The sequence below is a fragment of the Corvus brachyrhynchos genome, unplaced genomic scaffold (genome assembly GCF_000691975.1).
Source record: "Corvus brachyrhynchos isolate BGI_N302 unplaced genomic scaffold, ASM69197v1 scaffold376, whole genome shotgun sequence".
Lineage (NCBI taxonomy): Eukaryota > Metazoa > Chordata > Aves > Passeriformes > Corvidae > Corvus > Corvus brachyrhynchos.
Window position 1 is genome coordinate 1,153,385 of NW_008238966.1, and position 19,691 is coordinate 1,173,075.

A 19,691-nucleotide genomic window follows, 5' to 3' on the forward strand; every position below is an offset into this window, starting at 1 on the left:
CCCAGGGAGGTTTGGAGTGCCCATCCCTGGAGGTGTCCAAGGAAGGGCTGGAGGTGGCACTCAGTGTCCTGAGCTGGGGACAAAGTGGGCATCGGGCACAGCTTGGACCTGATGGCCTTGGCAGTCTTTTCCCACCTCAGGGATTCTGTGATTCTGAAATTATGAGTCCTGATTATCAGTAAATTGTGCTGTAGATTTATTTTCTCTTTTGTTTGTTTTGGGTTTTTTTTCCAAATGCAATTTTAAGTGAGTGAATGATTATGACACTGCATTTCAACAAGCAGCAATCATCACTTTCCTGGGTACATAGCAAAGGTTGCAAATAACATGCATTACATTGAATTTACAAATCTTTTCACAGACAAACTTGCATATGGGGGCTTTCTAAACAATGTCTGCGATTTCTTTAAAATGAGATTGGAAAAAAAATCATCAAAATGAAGTTTTCTTCTGGTAGCAGTCATATTGTGGGTAGTATTAGTAACATAATAAAATGTAAGTAGCTCTTTTACAGTGCTGTTAAATGAGTAAACTCTAGACCTCAGGTCAAACGATTTTGTTATTCAGAGGTATTTAAAGTTTTAGTAATGACAATCCTTACAGATCTCCATGCTGAAATTTTATGCATCCTAGCATGTGGTGTGTTGGGGAAAAGGAAAATTCAGTCAGAAGAGTTTTTTGAAACCATCTTGAAGTGGATATGCTGCAGAGGCACAGAGAGGAAAAGCAATGGCTTGGTAGCTGCTAACTGCTGGCCCAGATACTCACATTTCAGAAAGTCACCTGGAGCCATAGCAAGGATCTCCTCAGCCTGCTAACTTGACATGTAGTGATCATTCAGGGACATAGTACATGCCACTCTGTGCATGATAGGCATGTTTGATTAATACCTCTTTCCTCAGTGGTGCAAAAGCTAGAATGCCTGTTATCTTTAACAGGAGAGAAAGATTTTGCTTCACTGTCTGCTGTCTTCTCTCACATTAAAAAATAATGCTGTGATTAATGAGTAGTGACATGCTTCGTATTTTTTCTTGTTCATAAAAATCCATGCTGGCAAGTTATCTGAAGTAAGTGAAGGGTGTATTTTACTGAGTTAGTGGAATATAAAGGCTTGTGTGAGGCATTTTATTTCTTTAATGAATGCTTATAAATGACTGACATTATTATGGCTGTTATTGTGGATGTGTACATACTTCTCTCTGTCTTTTTTTTCCCCTTCTCTCAGGACCCTGCCTTCCTAATCCATGTCATAATGGTGGGATGTGTGAAATTAGTGAAGCATACCGAGGCGACACATTCATAGGATATGTTTGTAAATGTCCACAGGGATTTAATGGGATTCACTGCCAGCACAGTAAGTTCCACATGGTAAATTTTATTGTATTTATAGATAGGAGCCTCTTTATTGCCTGAACTGTTGAGGATTAATATCGGATCTGGTTTTCTGAAGTATATCAGACTTTGGCCTTTATATTATGAGCAAGCTAATACCACTGAACGCTGCTGCTGTTGCCTTCAGAAAATGACCTGACTACCAACCCACTGGACGCAACAGGGCATAATTTGCTATGCATGTTTTAGACCATGGCAAGGACAAGGTAAACACATTTTGCATGGATTTAATGCAGAAACATATTTGAAATAGTGGGGATGTCTTCTTATCTCAGTGGTGTTTGTGGGTTTGCTTTGATTAAGGCTAAAAAAAGGGAAAGAATAACTGAAATTTGTGAATAAGTATATCTTCTAAATCTTTCTTTACCTATGTCTTTATAAATAGTGAAGAAATGTTTTGAATCACAGCATCTGAGTTCAAGGGCAGAACCTCCAGACTTACATCAGACACAAAAATGTATTTTAAATACATTTAAATACAGATTTACAGATGTATTTTAAACCCCGTTTAAAATACAGTTTCTAGATCTATTTCTAACCATCATTTATTTGGAGAGTGTTTCCTATTTTCAGGTCATATTGGGAACAGCGAGTCGGTATCCTTGTCTTAGAGTGTGTAGTTAGAGAACTGACAATTAACCCTATGGGAAAAGAAATTTTGGATGTGCTGGATTTGGCTAGAGCAGAGTTACATGTCTTCACAGCAGCTGGTGTGAGCCTGTGTTTTGAATTTGTGCTGGAACCATCACTGATAATTCAGGAATATTTTAGTTACTGCTGGGTAGTGCGCACACAGAGTCAGGAGATTTTCTGCTTCTCACACCACCCCACCAGCACTCAAAACCAATTAGTGAGGGATATTCATCTGCTGGTGACTGAGCAGGTTGTGTGCTAACCTATGAATATAATCTGTATTGTCTGTCACTTAAATAGCAGCTGGGTTTTTTCACACGCAAAGGTCATTTAAAACAAGTGCTTGCCTGAGGAGAAGCTCACGAGAGAAATTTCGGGCTCTCTATTTTGTGCACGAATGGTTCTCAAACCAAGGGTAGCATGGTTCTTAAAATTGTACACTGTTGATGAATTTGGAAGCCAGTTGTTACTTAGAAGGTAAAAAACTCAAGTAAAGAGTCAAGAATACAGTTCCACTCACACGTAAAAATTAGTTCAGTCATTCAGATCAGAGTGAATAAGCACTGAATCCAGCCTACCTGAATTAATTGCTCCATTTAGATACTTGTCTGTAATTTGAAGTGTCAGGGACCAGTACAGTCCAGTTCAGCTAACAACTTCATGTCTGTAATGTCCCTCAAATACTCCACAGAAATTGTCTCCAAAGCCTGGAATAAGGATATTAAATTTCATTAACTTTGGTCACACTCTCAGCTAATTGCGTAGGTAACATGGGCAGTTCCACTGACCTAATCCTGTGAAGATATACATCCACCTCCTCCACTGGGAGCATGGAGATGAGTGGTTGATGTCCAGCCACATGGGTGAGCTCATGTGAAAATACCCTCACATGGACTCAGGGATGCTCCATCACAGAACCAGTCACGTGGCACACAACCCTTCTTCCATCAAATATCAAGAAGGTGACCTTTGTTAAAGAAATAAAAAATAGCACAGGTTTTCATCAAGCAAAACACGTTGCTGAGCATGAGCTGCCTGTGAAATACCATCTTTTGTCACCTAATTAATGAGCAAAGAACATACAGCTGGTGCATCGCGGAGTGATTCATCAGAGTTTTTTGCTGGGTCCACAGCGTCCTTTTAAAAATATTGAGGTATGTTAGCTGTTAGCTAATGATCCTGAAAATCAGCAAAGTGGGTTTCTATCAACTTCAGAACAAGGTAAATGTCTCACACAGCTGGCCCAGACTCACTAAGGGAGACCACAACCCCAGAAGGCAGTGGAAGTGATTTGAGAGGAGACAAACTTGTGTGAACAGTTACTCTTTGGGGGAGAATGAAATTCAGTCCTTTTCAGATAATCTGATTTAAGATGGGATGATAAATCAGATACCCTATCCAGGTGTTCAGAGGGTCTCTGGGGATGGGAGCTGTGAGAGGCAGCCACGGAGCTATCTGCAGTCAGGGAGAACTGTGGGACTTTCAGTGGAGGAGTTATTTTAACACTCTTATACAATATGACCTGAGCTCAATTCACAGCGTTCCTTTGATACAAATTCCTCTGCTTCATGAAGTTTAGCAATTCAATTCTGAACTCACTGTAAATCAAGTAAGAAGTCTGTCGAATTTATCATAAAGAGATAAATTAAAGTGACCTCACTGCAAGGCACATCTCTTCTTCTACGTTGTCAGGAATTCCAAAAATCAGGTTATGGTACTCTTGCAAAAGGCTTTTTATCTTGGATTTCTTTCATGTCTAATATTCTGTTACCAAATCAATTAATCCAGGTGATTGATTTTGCAGTCAAGATACATTCTCAAAGCTGGTATTTTATCATTCACATCAACAAACACCCTGTCAGTATTTCTGAGATTTGTTGACCATTTACCCATGTAAATAATTAATATGTAAACTATAAAAGAGATCATTAGCAATTTTACTGACTGTATATTCTCTATTTATTGCAAAGCTGATGTTAATTGGCTGTGGTTGTCTGAAAAGATTCTGATTACCTAGAGGCAGAAAAAGGAAACAATGTCCCATTTCAAAGCTCATAAAGTAACCAAAACCAGGAAGGTCTGTCTCAGGTAGAGACCTGGACAGGTTTTGTGTTGAAACCCATGGACAATTTATTCTTTAAATATTCCTCCATTATTTAAGAGGCATTTATTTACCTGATTGGAATGAAGGTTCATCTCAAGAGCCCTCCTGGAGCCATGCTGGGAGGGCTGGGGGTGTTCACCTGGAGAAGAGAAGGCCCCAGGGAGACATCAGAGCCCTTTCCTGTGCCTGAAGGGGCTGCATGAGAGCTGGAGAAGTCCCCCGCAACTGGGGGGTTGGAACTAGATGATCTTTAAAGTCCCTTAAAACCCAAGCTGGTCTGTGATTCTATATTAAAACAGCCTAGAACAAGTCAAAATAGGTGGAAATACCCCAAAAACTGAAATGGACAGCTTTTTCACAAAAAGAATAAAAGAAATAAAGAAACAGAGAAAGAAAAAAAAGGAAGAAAAAGAAAAATATCCAGAACTTTGAGACACATATACAGTATGCATTCTTGTGATTATCAGGTAGAGACTGCCTACCAGAAAAAGTAGGAAATTGAGGCATTAGTCACAATATATATTACTGGCTGCCACTCAACTAGCTGAAATGACAGAGATCCAACCAGGAAAATTCAAGTTTGAAGCAATAAAAGGTTCAGATTTAAGGGTTTGATTTGCATGTGGGTTTATATTCTGAGGATCATTAACTCTTCCAGACATAACTGAAATCCTTGCACTCCAAGAATAAAGGTTATTAATCAAACACATTTAATAACTTAAGCAAGCCTTTCCCAGGGTTTTACTGAGTTCTCTGCTTTCTTCCTCCATGTTGTGGATGGCCTGTGATATTCACATCTGCTACAAAAATGTGTTGGGAAACTGCACAGGTGAGGCCCTGTGGCAGAGCAGATTACCATTGTACCTTGAGGCATCATCCCAGCTATCCATGGGTCGGTGGCTTTTACCTGTGGTGCCACAGCTGGGGAGGCCAGTGGCCACACGTTGCTGGCCAGATGACGTGATGCATAATCTCTACCAGCAAGTTCTGGTGTAGAATCATGGAATCTCCTGAGCTGGAAGGCACCCACAAGAATTATCAAGTCCAACCCCTGGCCCTGCCCAGACCCCCCAACAACCCCAGCCTGGGCATCCCTGGCAGCGCTGTCCCAACGCTCCTGGAGCTCTGGCAGCCTCGGGGCCGTGCCCATTCCCTGGGGAGCCTGGGCAGTGCCCAGCACCCTCTGGGGGAAGAACCTTTCCCTGATATCCAAGTCCTGTCCCTGTCACAGATCAGAGCTGCCCTTCCTCTTCCCCTCATGAGGAAGCTGTAGCTGTGATGAGTCTCCCCTCAGTCTCCTCCTCTCCAGCTGAACACACCAAGGGCCCTCAGCTGCTCCTCACGCAGCCCCTCCACACCATTCGCCATCCTCATTGCCCTCCTTTGGACCCTCTCTAACAGTTTAATGTCTTTTTTACACTGGGATGCCCAGAGCTGCACACAATGTTCCAGGTGAGGCCTCCCCAGCCCAGAGCAGAGCAGGACAATCCCTCCCTGGCCCGGCCGGCCATGCTGGGCCTGGTGCCCCCAGGACAGGGATGTCCCTCCTGGCTCCAGGGCACTGCTGGCTCATGTCCAATTTGTCACTGACCAGGATCCCCAGGACGTCCCTTCCCAGCCTCTTATTCCCCAGCCTGTCCGTACATCCAGGGTTACTCCATCCCAGGTGCAGAATCACAGTGACTTCTCTAGCTACCAGGAAGAAATTATTGCAAGGAGGGTACGGAATGTAACCTGGATCTTGTGTGTTACAACGAATGTACTCTTGTTAGTGGTAGGGCACTCCAGAAACCATTTCCCACAGATGGTTTTCATGCAGCTGCTTCGTTTTGAAGACTGAAACACATTGTTTCCTTGCACAAATGCAGGTTGCTCCAAGCCAGTCATACCAAGAGCCAAGTGGGTAAATTTAATGTAACACTGTGCATGCAGCTGTATTACACCAGATTTTCACCCCTTGCTCTCCATGACACACGTAAACTATGGTTTCTCCTTTGGAGGAAAATATCTGTTTGGGGTGTTCTAAACTTAAACCAGGTTAAGGTTGGAGGGGGAGAGGGAGTTAATTTTCACCAAAATTAGCTCTGTGAGTAGCTTTAACAAATTATACTACCAACAAGATATTTAATGATGTAGCAATAAACTGTGTAATACAGTAGCCAGTTGCATGTGTAAGTATATCCTTGTATCTCCAAGCATTGTGGAGCTGAAGTCTGAAAACTATTCCTGCGTTTGATCAGTGGCTTAGATAAGAAAGGAAAGAGGAAGGATGTATCCTTGTTCATTTTTGAAACTTCTAGACTTTAACTTAATTAAAATGTGGAAGAAAGTGGGTAATTTGAAAGACATCTAAGAGAGATCACCAGTAAAGGATATAAAAGCAAACAGCCACTGAAGGCTACTGGAAGAAAAGTCAGTAAAATGTTCCCAAAATAAGAGTGGGCTGAAGGAAATGGCAGAACCAACAGGTGTGGGAGCACATGGTGGGTTTGCCCCATTTCACAGAAGTCCGAGGAAACGTGTGTGGGAACTTCCTGGAAAAAGGAAATGCTCTAATGAGGTGACAATTTATGGGTTTGTCAGGTGAAAACAGGGGAAGTTTTGCTGATGGATCATCTTACAACAAATGCATGGTGAGGTTGGACAACAGTGGCACAAATTTTGGGGCAATTGGAAGGATGTTGTTTTCCTTGAAGTCCAAATAAATTGGTTAAAGCAGTTGGTGACTGAGCTGAGGCTTGCCTCCTACTTGAAGATTTTATTTGATTCAGTAAAAACCAGAGATTGCCTTAAGGTCCCAGGCAGGAAGTACAATATCCCCACCAATTTTGTTTCACTCTTCTTAGAATTTGCTCATATAGCATTGTTTATTCTTTTTATTCATACGCACTTTGAATAGCTTTTTTTTTCCTTGTTGAATTACCTATCTTTACAATTTCCTCATACACAGCATTGGCTGTATTTCACTGTATATTGAAAAAGAAAAAATCCCCTTTTCAATTGCAAACCTGCTCTCTTTCAGCATCTTTAAATGTTTCATTCTTTGTCTGGAAGAAAAGCAGATTTTGAATGCCTTCTGCACACCACTTGTTATTTGCAGACATTTGTTATGTGCCCTCTTACTTTTCCTGTGCAACCAGTTAAAATTGTTGCCTTTTCTGTGCAATGTGATGGTTTTTCTTGTACTTCTAAATCGTTTCTCAGTGGCCTTCTCAAAACCTCCTTTGCTCAGTGGTGTATTTTACTGCAACAGTGACCTATCCTAAAGAGAAGCGGTAAGGTTTATTTGTCAGAAGATCCTTACAACACTTTCTAGATTCTTCATGCAGCATTTTGTGGTAAAGTTTCCTTCTGATTTTTTTTTCCCCTGTTTTAATGAGAATTGGGTATGGAGCTGAGGCTTTTCTTAAGCAGCTCTTGGTGACAGCTAAGTTTCTTTCATAAGGTGTCATAGTGGGAAGAAATAGATCTTCCTGATTGCTTTGGGGTTTTATGGGAATATTGAACAGAGGGGTTGGGTTCCTTCCAACCTCTGCACTGACTGAACTGCATAATGAATGGTGCTTTTAAGAAGATGTGTGTTTCTGTGGTGTAAAAGTCACTTAGGTTGTCAATAGCCATTATAAACTTTTTTTGTAGGCGGGTAAATCTGTCTTCCCCTAATTAGTGTCTTTCATAAGGATTAGTTTGGTTTTGGTTTTGGGTTTTTTTTGGTTTTTTCTTAAAGTGGAAAGAAATAAGTGTTCCAAAAATGCAGGAATTGCTGCTTGATTGCAAAAGAGATTACATTTGTTCATGTTCTACATTATAAAGACAACATATGGCGATGTTTTAAACAAGTTTCTCTTTATATTTTTAATTAATAATAAAAAGTACTGAATGAAAGGAGTTCACTCTAAATTCAAGAGTAGTTATCCCATTGTATGTCTGCATCATACATTACTCTTCTTATAACAAAAATATTAAAATAAAATATCTGAGGGTGCACTGAGTCCCAGGGAAGAGAAGAGTTGAAGAACCACAGTAGAGAGATGTATTTTTTAAAGGAAGAACACATGAAAACTTTGGCTGGACAAAGCATCTATTTTGCTTTTTTTTTTTTCACTTTTTGTGCCCATTTTGGTAAACACAGCAACTTATAAGTCACTCTCAGCAACTGTGATGGTTGAAGATGAACACAGCCACCTGAAGTCTTAAAAGAACCGTTTTCAGTCTTTGTTGCACCGGCAGGTTTCTTACAGATGCAACAGCACATTCCTGTGAGGAAGATAATGGAGATAAACGAAATCTTGAAATGAAATCTGACTGTTTAATGAAACAACACTTATCACTTAGAATTTTGTCACACAGGGGTGTGGTCTGATCCACCCATGTAGGAAGCAGCTGTTAGGAAAAAAATAAAAGAGGGTAAGTTTGGTAATTCAGATATTTTTCTTGATTTTATTGTTCTGCTCCTGTATGAAATACTGTGCTCAGCCATCTGTATGTGTAGGTGTGTCAGGGAGGCAGAATTAAAATATTGTGTTTGTGTTAGGAACTCATGCTGGCACATGGCAGTGCAGTTCCCTATTAATATATAAAACACAGATATCGCTCATCGAACCAGCTGAAAGTTTTGTGTGTGGCATAATTGTTTGGAAATTGAACAATTTGCATGGAAATTTTTCTGAAAAATGAAAGAAGGAAAACAAAATTAGACATCAGGGCTTGCTTTTATGCTACAGGCCCAATGAGAAGTTTGAAGAAACCAAAGCACCTCTTAGAAGGAAGGCGCAGGAGTGCATTCAGTAGTCTAGCTACTCTTTTGAAGTTATAAGCAGTATTTTTTCATGTGGATACACTTTTGAGAGCAAGCATTGAACAGAAGGAGAGAAGGATACTGCATCAGACTCATTACCTGTGTAAGCAAAACTTGAAAAATCAGTACTTGTGCTTGAAGCTCAGTATGATGATAAAATGGTCTAATGGCAGAAACCAGTCTGCATTACAAATTAATCCCTTCGTATTCATAAAATATCTCAAGCAAAACCCACGGTGCTGTCACATATGAATACCCAGGATATTCATGTAGTTTGCATTTATTCTACTGTCTTAAATAACATACAATTATTTCTGTAGGTCATCCAGCTGAGCGTTTTAGTTTGAGTCAGGAGTGTATTTTTAAAGAAAATCTCTTGATCATCTCTACTTACCACACTTTGCTTTGTGTGACAGCAGGCTGAGAGCACAAGAGCTGGATCCCTTTGAGATTAAAATAATCCAAAAGAAAATAGTCCAGCAGTCTAAAATACCTAGCATTTGACATACTAGGAATTGTCCTAAACCATTCCAATGCGTAAATGGAAATTCAGTCCACCCAACAGACAAAACATCCCTGAGACCTGCGTAGGGATGTGCAGATGTGTCTTCAGACCTAATGGTTTCAATCTGCACCTACAATTCTGTAAGACCATGCTATGCAGACATAACCTGTTTGTGCCAACGTTTTTCTCAAAATACATTGAAAACTATTAGTAGAATCTGATTTATTTTCCTTCTCTTTTGCTAAATGACTGATGCCATAGGATGCACGTGGCTTCCTGTCAGTCATGCTTTGGTTTGAAATTTGCTTAGTCCTCCGGTGTCATGGTGTGATTCTGCCAAAAACAGTGATGCCCATCTTCACTGAAAATTTATCCCCATCAGAGTTCTGTTTGAATCAGCTCACTAGGATTGTCTGAAATTGCACAGACTAATTGCAATAAGGGATTTTCAGGGGGATCAGGTCATGGGCTGGGGCCAGTGCTACGTCCTAGGGAAGTGAGGAGACAGGAACATTGAGAGACACACGAATGGCATTAATTGTGGATGCCCCCTTCCTGGAAGTTCAAGGCCAGGTTGGACAGGGCTTGGAGGAACCTGGGATAGTGGAAGGTGTACCTGCCCATGGCAGGGGTTTGGAATTAGATGATGACTTCTAACCCAAACCATTCTGGGATTCTGGGGTTCCATAAATGTCTGCATTGCCAATAAATTCAGTTCAGGAATTACATTCAGGAATTGCCAAGCTACAACAAAACATCAGCAGTGAATTGATGTTCCCTGGTCCAGATGTGTATGCATTACAACATAAAAGAGTATTTAAATTCTTATTTACCTGCAAATAATAGGTAAGCCTTGTAATCTTGTCAGATCTCATTTTGCCCACCTCACAAGTCAGTAGGGTGGCATGTGGCTCTGAAAATGTATTGTGTGTGATCCTTTCAGGATCCTAGCAGGGCTGTTTATGCATACAGTCATTACTGTCATGTAGTTTTTACAGCTTACTTAAAAGCAACATTCTTTTCCATACCAGCATTGTTAGAGAGAAATTAATCTGCTCCCTTCTCATCCTATTTCCTTTGTCATTTAATATTTAAGGTAACTTCGCAATAATGCTGCAGAAGACATACACCAAAATTAGGAAGGGAGTGTAAGGTGAAAGAGCCTTTGCCCAAACCTAAAATTAGGAGTTTAAAATGTTTACTTCTGATTTCATTATGTCAGTACTCTTAACGGAGAGAGAACCTCCTCCCATTTCTCAGCAAAGGACAGAATTTTACAGGAATTTTAGCACCCACACCCCTATGTTATGGTACAGATTTTGTGTATAGACTGGAAGACAACTCCTTAGCTGCTAGACATGGTTGTGGAAAATGCAGCCTGTTTGGATAGGTCTGATTTGATGTGATCATCAAGCAAAGGTGGCATTTTCTGGGTCAGCTGCCATAAATACCAGCTCCAGTTCTAAGAGATGTTCTTAGTGCAGGGCATAACACCCTCTGTGAGTCAGGAAGACCAACCAGGGTGCAGATACCCTGAGACAGTAGAACTGTCAGGAAGGTGGAGACAAAAGCCATGGCAATAAATATTTTTCTTTCTGAACCAGACAGTCCTTGGTGATGTGGTGGAACTAGTGGATATTTTGTGGGAAGGCAGATGTGATCTTCCTTGTCACCTTTGCACGGGAGACAAGGAAATTACCACAGTTCAACAGGAAGAATTGGTGATAAGTTTTTCCTTCCTTGGTGACATTGACCAACTTGCAGTTGGTCGTTAAATAAAAGAAGACCCATTAGCAGTAAAACATGCAAATATTTATGAGCAACTAAGAGTCTGAATTTGAACATTATCAGCAGAGAGTAGAAATTACCTCTATGTAGCACATATATATGCATTTATGCAAGTCCCTAGGACAACTTATTTTAATTGTTTAAATGAGATTTCTATAGATTGGCCATAAATTAATACACTTCACCCTGTGTATATCAAATTAAGACACGTGAAAAAAATACAATCCCGTGGCTTTGTCAGTTTAGAGCATCCATCATTTTATCTTCCAGGACTTGTTTGTCTAATGACATTTTTAAAAACTTGTGCCATAGCCATGCTCATGTAAAAACAACGTAACACTACCCTCACTCCATTCTGAAATGCATAAACAACTGCATTTTGAAGTGACACAGTTATTTCGGGAGGTATGAAGGAAAATAATGCTAACTTACCGATTTGGGTTCAAACTCATTGCAAAAATAATTCAACTTGTTGGCACGTGCCCACCTACACTCTTTTAGCAAATCATCCATTTGGTCCAGTGCTGCATAAGTTACCCCTGAAGCTGAGATTTTTGGAGCATTGCTTGTAATGAAAAATGATTCACCAGCTGATTCACTTTTTAATAAGATTTTTTTTTTCCTCAACTACAGTTGAAATGATTTGTCAAATGCTTGTTATATAAATAGCCAATTATTTTAATAAGGTTCATTGGTAACGCTAGGAATAGTTGCCCCGAAGATGTACTTCTACAGTGCAAAATTAAATGGTAAGTTACTTAATGGGACAAAGATTTTCATGCCAGTATTCATTAAAAGTAATTAAAAATGAAAAATCTGCTTCGATACATATTAAAACTTTTAAAGTAACAACTCCTTTAAAACTAATAAGGAACATCCTGTCTAGGCTATTGAAAAATCACATTAGATTAAAATTACATCAGATGAAAAGCCATTAAATAGGCATTTAAACAGGTAAATAGAAGATCAGAAAATACTGACTAGTCCAGTGTTGGAAATATGGCTCCACAGAGAATATTGTAATAACTTTTCAGTGGCTATAAGGAAAAGATAAGTATTTTGCAAAGCAGAGAGTAGGTACCTATGAGGAGTATAATTTCACTGCATGATCTATTTTATGAGAGTTTTCAAAAATTAAATAGGGGTGAAAAAGTATCTAAAATACTAAAAAAAGGATCTTGTGAACACCATGAGATATATAACTATTGTGGCAAAGATTCTTGTAGACCCCTATCTTATTTGAAATCCTTTGAAGCAGACAATTTAAAGTGAAAAAGTGTTCTGCAAAATACTTAATCGTGTCTTTTCTTGTTTTGCCTTTTTTTTTAATAATTACTTTTCTAGTATTCTACATTTAATCCTAGCTTTCTGAAACATGTGGTTACACTTACTACTGTATGGAAATAGCCACTTCAAAACTTAAGTTTTAATTTTTTCTTTAAGTGAGGGTAGCAGAGAGGAAGTTCCACTATAGAACACAAAGATAGGTAGGAAAATGCTATAGATAACTAAATCTATTTTAAACTGGATTTATAAATACATGCCACTACTCTTTTCACTGATACTATAACTGAGTATCTATAACTAGAATATTGAACAGATGTGTAAATTCTAGGTGGAAAAGATCACAAATTAACTGGTGGAGAAAGAAATTAGTCATAAAAAAATGCTGCTTTGTCCAAATCAAAGATTTTACTTACCACACCAAATTTAGGAAGGTATCAATTAAAATAAAACTTAAAAATAGTTTTTACTTTTCAGTTTCTCAGAGCCTGGATTTTTTACAAATCATAGTGAAGAGAATCATGCTGTATGTTCCAATTTTTCTTAAAACAAGTTGACCTAGACATATTAGCACCAATAGGATGGGAAAGAACACTGGATTGTTATCAGGTAGCATGAAATATTTTCCTTTTTTTAGGTTTCAAGAAGGCTAATTACAGAAGTATACTGAAAAATGTGTAAACTAGAATTTCTAAAGAAGCCTAGGAGGAGATAAAATTGCTTTGGAAAAAGAGCGTAAGAATACTTAAGATGTACTTTCTGCAGGAATTTTTGACAGGAACAATTTAATTTTGCCCCAAAATTGTTTTAGTTATGTGTATAGTGGTTAAAGTGTATTACTGGTTACCAGGGTGTCTCAAACATTCATGCATCATCAGTCAGAAACCTCTGACTTACGTCCACATATTATTTTTATTTCCATGGCTTACTTGTTTAGAAGGCTTCTTTTGAGTTTAGAACACAATCTTAGTAACTCTCTTACCTGACTTCTTTTCTTCCAAAAGAGCCACAGAAAGGTTTGGGTTGGAAGGAACCTTAAAGCCCATCCAGCATGGGCAGGGACACCTCCCACTGTCCCAGGCTGCTCCCAGCCCCAATGTCCAGCCTGGCCTTGGGCACTCCAGGGGTCCCAGGGAACAATTCCTGCCCAATCTCCCATCCAGCCCTGCCCCCTGGCACTGGGAAGCCATTCCCTGTGTCCTGTCCCTCCAGCCCTTGGCAATTGTCTCTCTCCAGGTTTCCTGCAGCTCCTTCAGGCCCTGCAAGGCCCCAGTGAGGTCACCCCAGAGCTTCTCCTCTGCAGGCTGAACAAGCCCAGCTCTGGCAGCCTTTCCTCCCAGCAGAGCTGCTCCATCCCTCTGCTCATCCTGGTGCCTGCCCTGGCCTGGCTGCAGCAGCTCCAGCTCCTTCCTGAGCTGGGCCCAGGGCTGGAGGATAATTTCATATAAAATATTTGTACTGAAAGTGTCAGGAAGAATTCTAACAGACAGATCTGTGATGGATAGTCCTGGAGAACATTTACCACAGTATCTTGTACCAAATACTCACAGGGGGAGAAAACTTTATGTGAGATTATGAGAGCAGGGGTTATACAATGTTTAGCCTCTAAAGGTGGGGAGCAAGTTTGTTCTTTTTTTGTCTCGAGTGTAAAGCTGTTTTCTTCTCATTTTGAAGATCAGATAATAAGGATATCTCAACAGTGAATCCCTTCAGCATGACATAACACTTGAAGTTTCCTGCAGGTTTTTTTGGCAGAGTGTTTTTAGAGCCTTCTGTGGTCAGGAAACTGGCTTTGAAAAAGCAATCAAACCTCTGAATTCTCTGAAAAAACCTCTGATGCCTGTCCTGTGTTGAACGTGAATACATCCAGTTCAGATTTAATAACCTGTACTAAATTCCTGTATTTCATGGGAGTGTGCCCCAGTTCTTTTTAAATGTTTCACACCAGGGTTGAGGCAGTCATGTGCTTGTGCTTGCTTTTGTATAATCCTAATTAAATCAAGGATCAGTTATAACTGAAGTTACAGCTTATTTTTTTTTTACATAAATTACAGACAAATATATTTTCAGGAACACATTAGAGACTTTCCTAAGCATCTAATTAAGATTATTAAAATAAATTATCATGTTAATTATTTATATTTTCTCTTTTAGTCAAAAACTGAAGGTGATCCACCTGTGCTTTTTCTGATTCTTTTTCATTCTGTTTAAACACATTTATTTACTTATTTATTAGCTTTTTAGGAAAAAAACCACAAACCTACAAGTTAACATAATTAGGAGAACTTTACAGTTTAGGCTTGTTTTTATAAACCATATGAATATGAGGAAGAATGCTTTGGTTTTTTTTGGTTTGTTTTATTTTTGGTAAATATTTTAACAAAAATGTCTTACTCTTAAAGAAGATGTGTTTTTCTATAAGTGAATTGCTGTAATCCTTCAGATTTTATCATATCATTGTTATAGTATCTCACTGTTAAAATAATTTTATTAAATTTTAGTTTCTCATGAATCAGATTATTTACCAAACAAAATGAGTATAATTTTATTCTGTTCCATGGATCTTTGCCATTTAGTGTTCCATAAAAATATTTGTGCAAGTTGGTGCGAATAATAGAAGAGTATGTAATCTGAGTTTCATGACATTAGGAAATTAATAATGAAAATCTGACTATCTGAAAGCTCAAGCTTAAACACCAACAGGATATTACACAACTCTGCAAGACAGATCATACATTTTTTGTGTGATCTTGCTGATACAGTACTTTTTTGTGGACTTAAATAATTCAGGATCAATACACAATAAAGAAAAAATACCTAGAATGCATTTTAAAAACCTATCAAGAACCGCCAAGCAACTACAAGAATAGCTTAGACTAAACCTCAAAGATAATTATTCCATATTACCTGTTTGCTCACATTATGCCATACCAGTTTCCAAATGTAAAGATATTTGAACACATTGTCAGTTACCTACAACTTTTATTTTGAAGTAGGAGCAGGTAGGGAAGTATTTCAAAATATTGAAATATGGGGCACAGGAGGGAGTGTCAAGTTACTCAAACTGTGAATTGATCTTTATCCAGTGTATGGCTGTGGGTCTTCACAGAAGCCAGTTGTGAAACAGAGGTTACAGCTGGGTGATTTTTTGTTCCTAAATTGTACTAAATTGTATCCTAAATTGACTTTATTATAGGGAAAATATATATTTGCAATATTAGTAAAGCATAACTGGATTATGTTTAATCAATTCTCCCAATAAAGGCCATGTTGACTTCCAGTGAAGACTTTTGAACATAAATGCTGTGTCTGTGATGGGCCAACCACTTTATCACGATAGAAGACTGATTTAAAACATGGCTTGGAGCTGAGATGAGCAGACTGAGCATGATCCAGAAGCCAAAACAAGGACAAAACCAAAGGATGAGGGAAGGATGTTCTGGTCGGCAGGAGGGAGCCTCAGGAAGCCTGCATGGCAAAAGGCAGTTCTGGACCAGAAACAAGGGTTCAGGTGGCAGGAACCAGGAATTTGGGCTGTGTAAAGAACAAGCAGGCAGGGGACAGGAACAAGACACTGGTATGAACTCACAGCCAAAGCACAGGATGTGTTGGCAAAAAAAAATGCAGTTAAATTGAGTTTATTGGTCCCTTCTCCAGATAAAGCCAGGTTTATAGCAAGCAGCTTGCTGAGGGACTCAAATGGCTTTAAGTAAGAGTTAATTTTTTTTATTAAAATAGCTATATAATTTAAATACCCATTTCATGGGGGGTGATTTTTCAGGAAAATGCATGTGACTATATTTAACAGGTAAAACCCAAAATGAGGGCTAGGTATTTTTAATTATATTACACTTGCAAGTAATAGTTTTTATTCACATTTTATTAAATACTTAGAGAATTAAATAAGTGTGTATATATATATAAAAAAATCCATCAAAGGAAGTCAAAAGCACAGAAATCTGCCCCTTGATGGTTCTCCAAGTCACTATGTGACAAAGACAAGTTCTCTATTACTTTCCTAGTTTCTGGCAGTGTAGTTTTGTTCCAGGCTGCACCATGACTGTGCTTCAAACAGAAGTGTGCTTAATAGCTTCCTGGTTATGGATTGATCTTAGGAGATAGGAAATTTAAATTTAATCATCTGCAGCATGAAAAGAAACCTTAGCGTAGCCTTTACTTCCTAATCAACTCTCTCAGCCCTTCAAGCTATTTCATTCGAGGAACAATCTATTTTCAGAAAATGGTCAGTTTCCCTGTTCCCTGCATCACCTTAAATTTCGGAATTCCTCTTCAGTAGAGAAGTCTTGGGAGGCTGGGCATGGGGGTGGTCATTTGGGGTTTTTTGGATTAGGGTTTCTGGGGTGGTTTCATGTGTGGTTTTTGTTTGGTTTGGGTTGGGCTGGGTTTTTTTGTGTTCTTATTTACTTTTTTTTGTTTGTTGGGTTTTGGGCTTTGTAGTTCCTCTAGGTTTTCTTATTTCATTTTCTTTATTGTTTGTTTGTTGGCTTTTTATCTAACGTGGACACTATCTAGAAACCCAGACTTTCCCTCTGCCTTTTGATGAGTCCTTTTCACTCAGGGTTTATCAGTTTCACCAAGTCCTTCTGTGAGGAACTCTGATTTCTCTGGCAGCACCTTGTTCTCTGTATTTTATTTGGAGCAAAGCATAAGAATCTGCCTCAAAGCTAAGACCTAACCTTGCTTGAAAAAATCATGAGCAACCTGCAGTGATTTTACTGTGCATTATTAATTTACATTAAAATAAACCCCTCTATCCCTCTTATGTAGATATGTTTTGTTGTCAGTGAAGAAATAGAATCTGATAACAGACGGAGGGTTTTCTGTATGAGGCTTTATTGCCTTTAGGAGCAACTACTCAAGAAACTCTGGCATTTTCAAATTTCTAGTGAAGTTTACTTCTTGTCATGATATATAACAAAGTTTGTTTTTCAGAAGGAAGGAACACACCAGCTGGTGTAAAGTGTGGTATCAGGATTGGCATATCTGGAAATTTGAACATAATCTCACCACAATTCATAGAGACCACCCTTAATTAAATATTCTGCATCTGCACTTTCAATCAAATGAAATAATAACTGGAAAACACATAATTTTGTAGAAATTATTATTTAACACATGCTAAAGAATGTTCTTTATTCTTTAATGCAGTTTAGTTGATTTTCTTTTCAACTAAACACGTCAGACCTGATGCAATGAACAATCTTTCCTCATTCACAAAATATGACATATTTGTTTGAACTGATGGGACTCAAGGTTCTGAAATTACTGGGAAAAATCATTGTAGGAGCCAAGTAACAAGGATAATAATTAACAGCTTCCATCCTTCTGCTCTGATCATTACTGATTGCTCCATGGGGATGGAATACGAGGATTGCTTTAAAATGGTGTGGTGCTTCAAGCTCAGTTTATTTTCTCTGTCACCACACAGACAATATGAAATATTCTGGAAAGCTGTGCATTTTCTCTCACATATTACAACAGGAATGGCAAATTAGGAAAAAAAAAATCTTGAGAAGATATTGACTTTACACAGAAAAGCTTTTAAGAGGATAAATTACCACCTGCATCTCACCAAAGTGAGGGATAGTTCATATGTTCACTTAATGTTTTTTAGTTCGCAGTGACCTTGATTTTTTTTCCCCCCCACAAATGTGTTGGCCTGTATTAAAATGATGAATAACCTGATAAAAATGTAAGGTTAATGGGCTTTGCTTAAAAAGGCAAATAGGGAGGGGAAGAATCTTGTTAAATTTGATAAATACATATAAAGAATTTAATTTCAAACTGAACAGGTCTGTTCTTTGGTCATTTCCCTTGGCAGGTTTTATTTCTTGCACTCTAAGCTGTTACTCCTCTTCTTCATCTTTAATAGAAAAAATTCAGCTTACTCTAAACTTTTATTATTCCAGTATGTGATATCTTTATAATCAAGATATAATAAAACATGAGGGGTTAAAAAGAAGCTCAGAGATCCATTGCCATCATTAATTTTAGTATAAAAATCCAAAATTTTCCTGGTTCAAACAATTGAAACTGGCCTTCATATTTAGCTGGAAGTCTGTCTCTGCATTTCTGCTCACAACAATGGGAAGATTATCCTATTCACTGTATTAAAACACTGAATTTTTGAACAGAGATTCCCGGTACTAAAAAAAATCAAGTTGAAAGTATAAAAGTTACATAGTCAAACTATCAACTATCAAGCAACTTTGTTGACAGAAATGAATTTTGCTTCTCCTGCACAAAGGCATCTTGCATAAGATTTAGACATTTTTGTAGCATTTTCTTTAGTTTGTGTATGCCGGCACAGAAAAACCATTTGCATTTTGGGGACAGAAGCAGATTCAACACAACAGCAAGAAGCATGACATCAATTCCCAGGGCATTTTGCCTACTGGTGATTTCCCATATTATCTACCATGTCATCTACCATGTTTACCACATTCTCTACCCTGTTTAAAATGTTTGACTGCAGAGGTGCAGCCCTTTTGGACAGCAACATACAAATTCTGTTCAACATCTCTACTCCATGCAGAATAAATATAAATGTGGAGACTGAGAATTTTAATTTTGGTGCATGATTGCCCTCCCTCTGCCTATTTAATGGCGGCTGAAAAATTCTGCATCACATTTGAGAAAAGGAATCTGGTATCACACTTCAAGGCTACTACATTGAAAAACACAGGGGAGGCTTATTCTTGCAGCATTTGACAAAGTGCACTGGAAAAGAGGAACTGAAGTGAAATTACCCACCTTTTCTGTGTTTTGAATTTAATGAAATTTGCTGGCTTCTAGATTGAGTTATTAGTTTCAATTTTCCCACTAACTCATGCACAGGAAGGGAATTTTTAGATGGTTAAACAACCTTGTCAATTAGATGTTTAATGAATTAAGATGAACTGAGACACATCCTTAACTGGCATCTGTTGATAAAGAAGTTGCTACATTTCTTGAAGTTGCAAAGATCACTACTGATTCCTACATCAGAACTACTCCAGTTTGATTTTTTTAAGGCCAAACTGTGACTTTTGGCCCTGATACCCTCTGGAATTTACAGTGGAAATCCTTGAGCAAATCTTTAAATTGTATTGTATGATGGGACATAATAAAAATTTTCTCTCTTTTTTTTTTAATCCATTCTTTTAAACGTGTGTTTATTGCTTTTA

The 19,691-nt window shown here is 38.5% G+C and overlaps 1 protein-coding gene across 1 annotated transcript in view; it reads left to right on the forward strand.

Moving 5' to 3' along the window:
• Positions 1–19,691, forward strand: part of EDIL3 (EGF like repeats and discoidin domains 3) — a 178,120-nt gene that overhangs the window by 60,769 nt on the left and 97,660 nt on the right. The window contains exon 4 of the mRNA XM_017738674.1: positions 1,226–1,354. Within this exon, the coding sequence (XP_017594163.1) occupies positions 1,226–1,354 (129 nt within the window). The remainder of the gene's footprint in view (positions 1–1,225; positions 1,355–19,691) is intronic.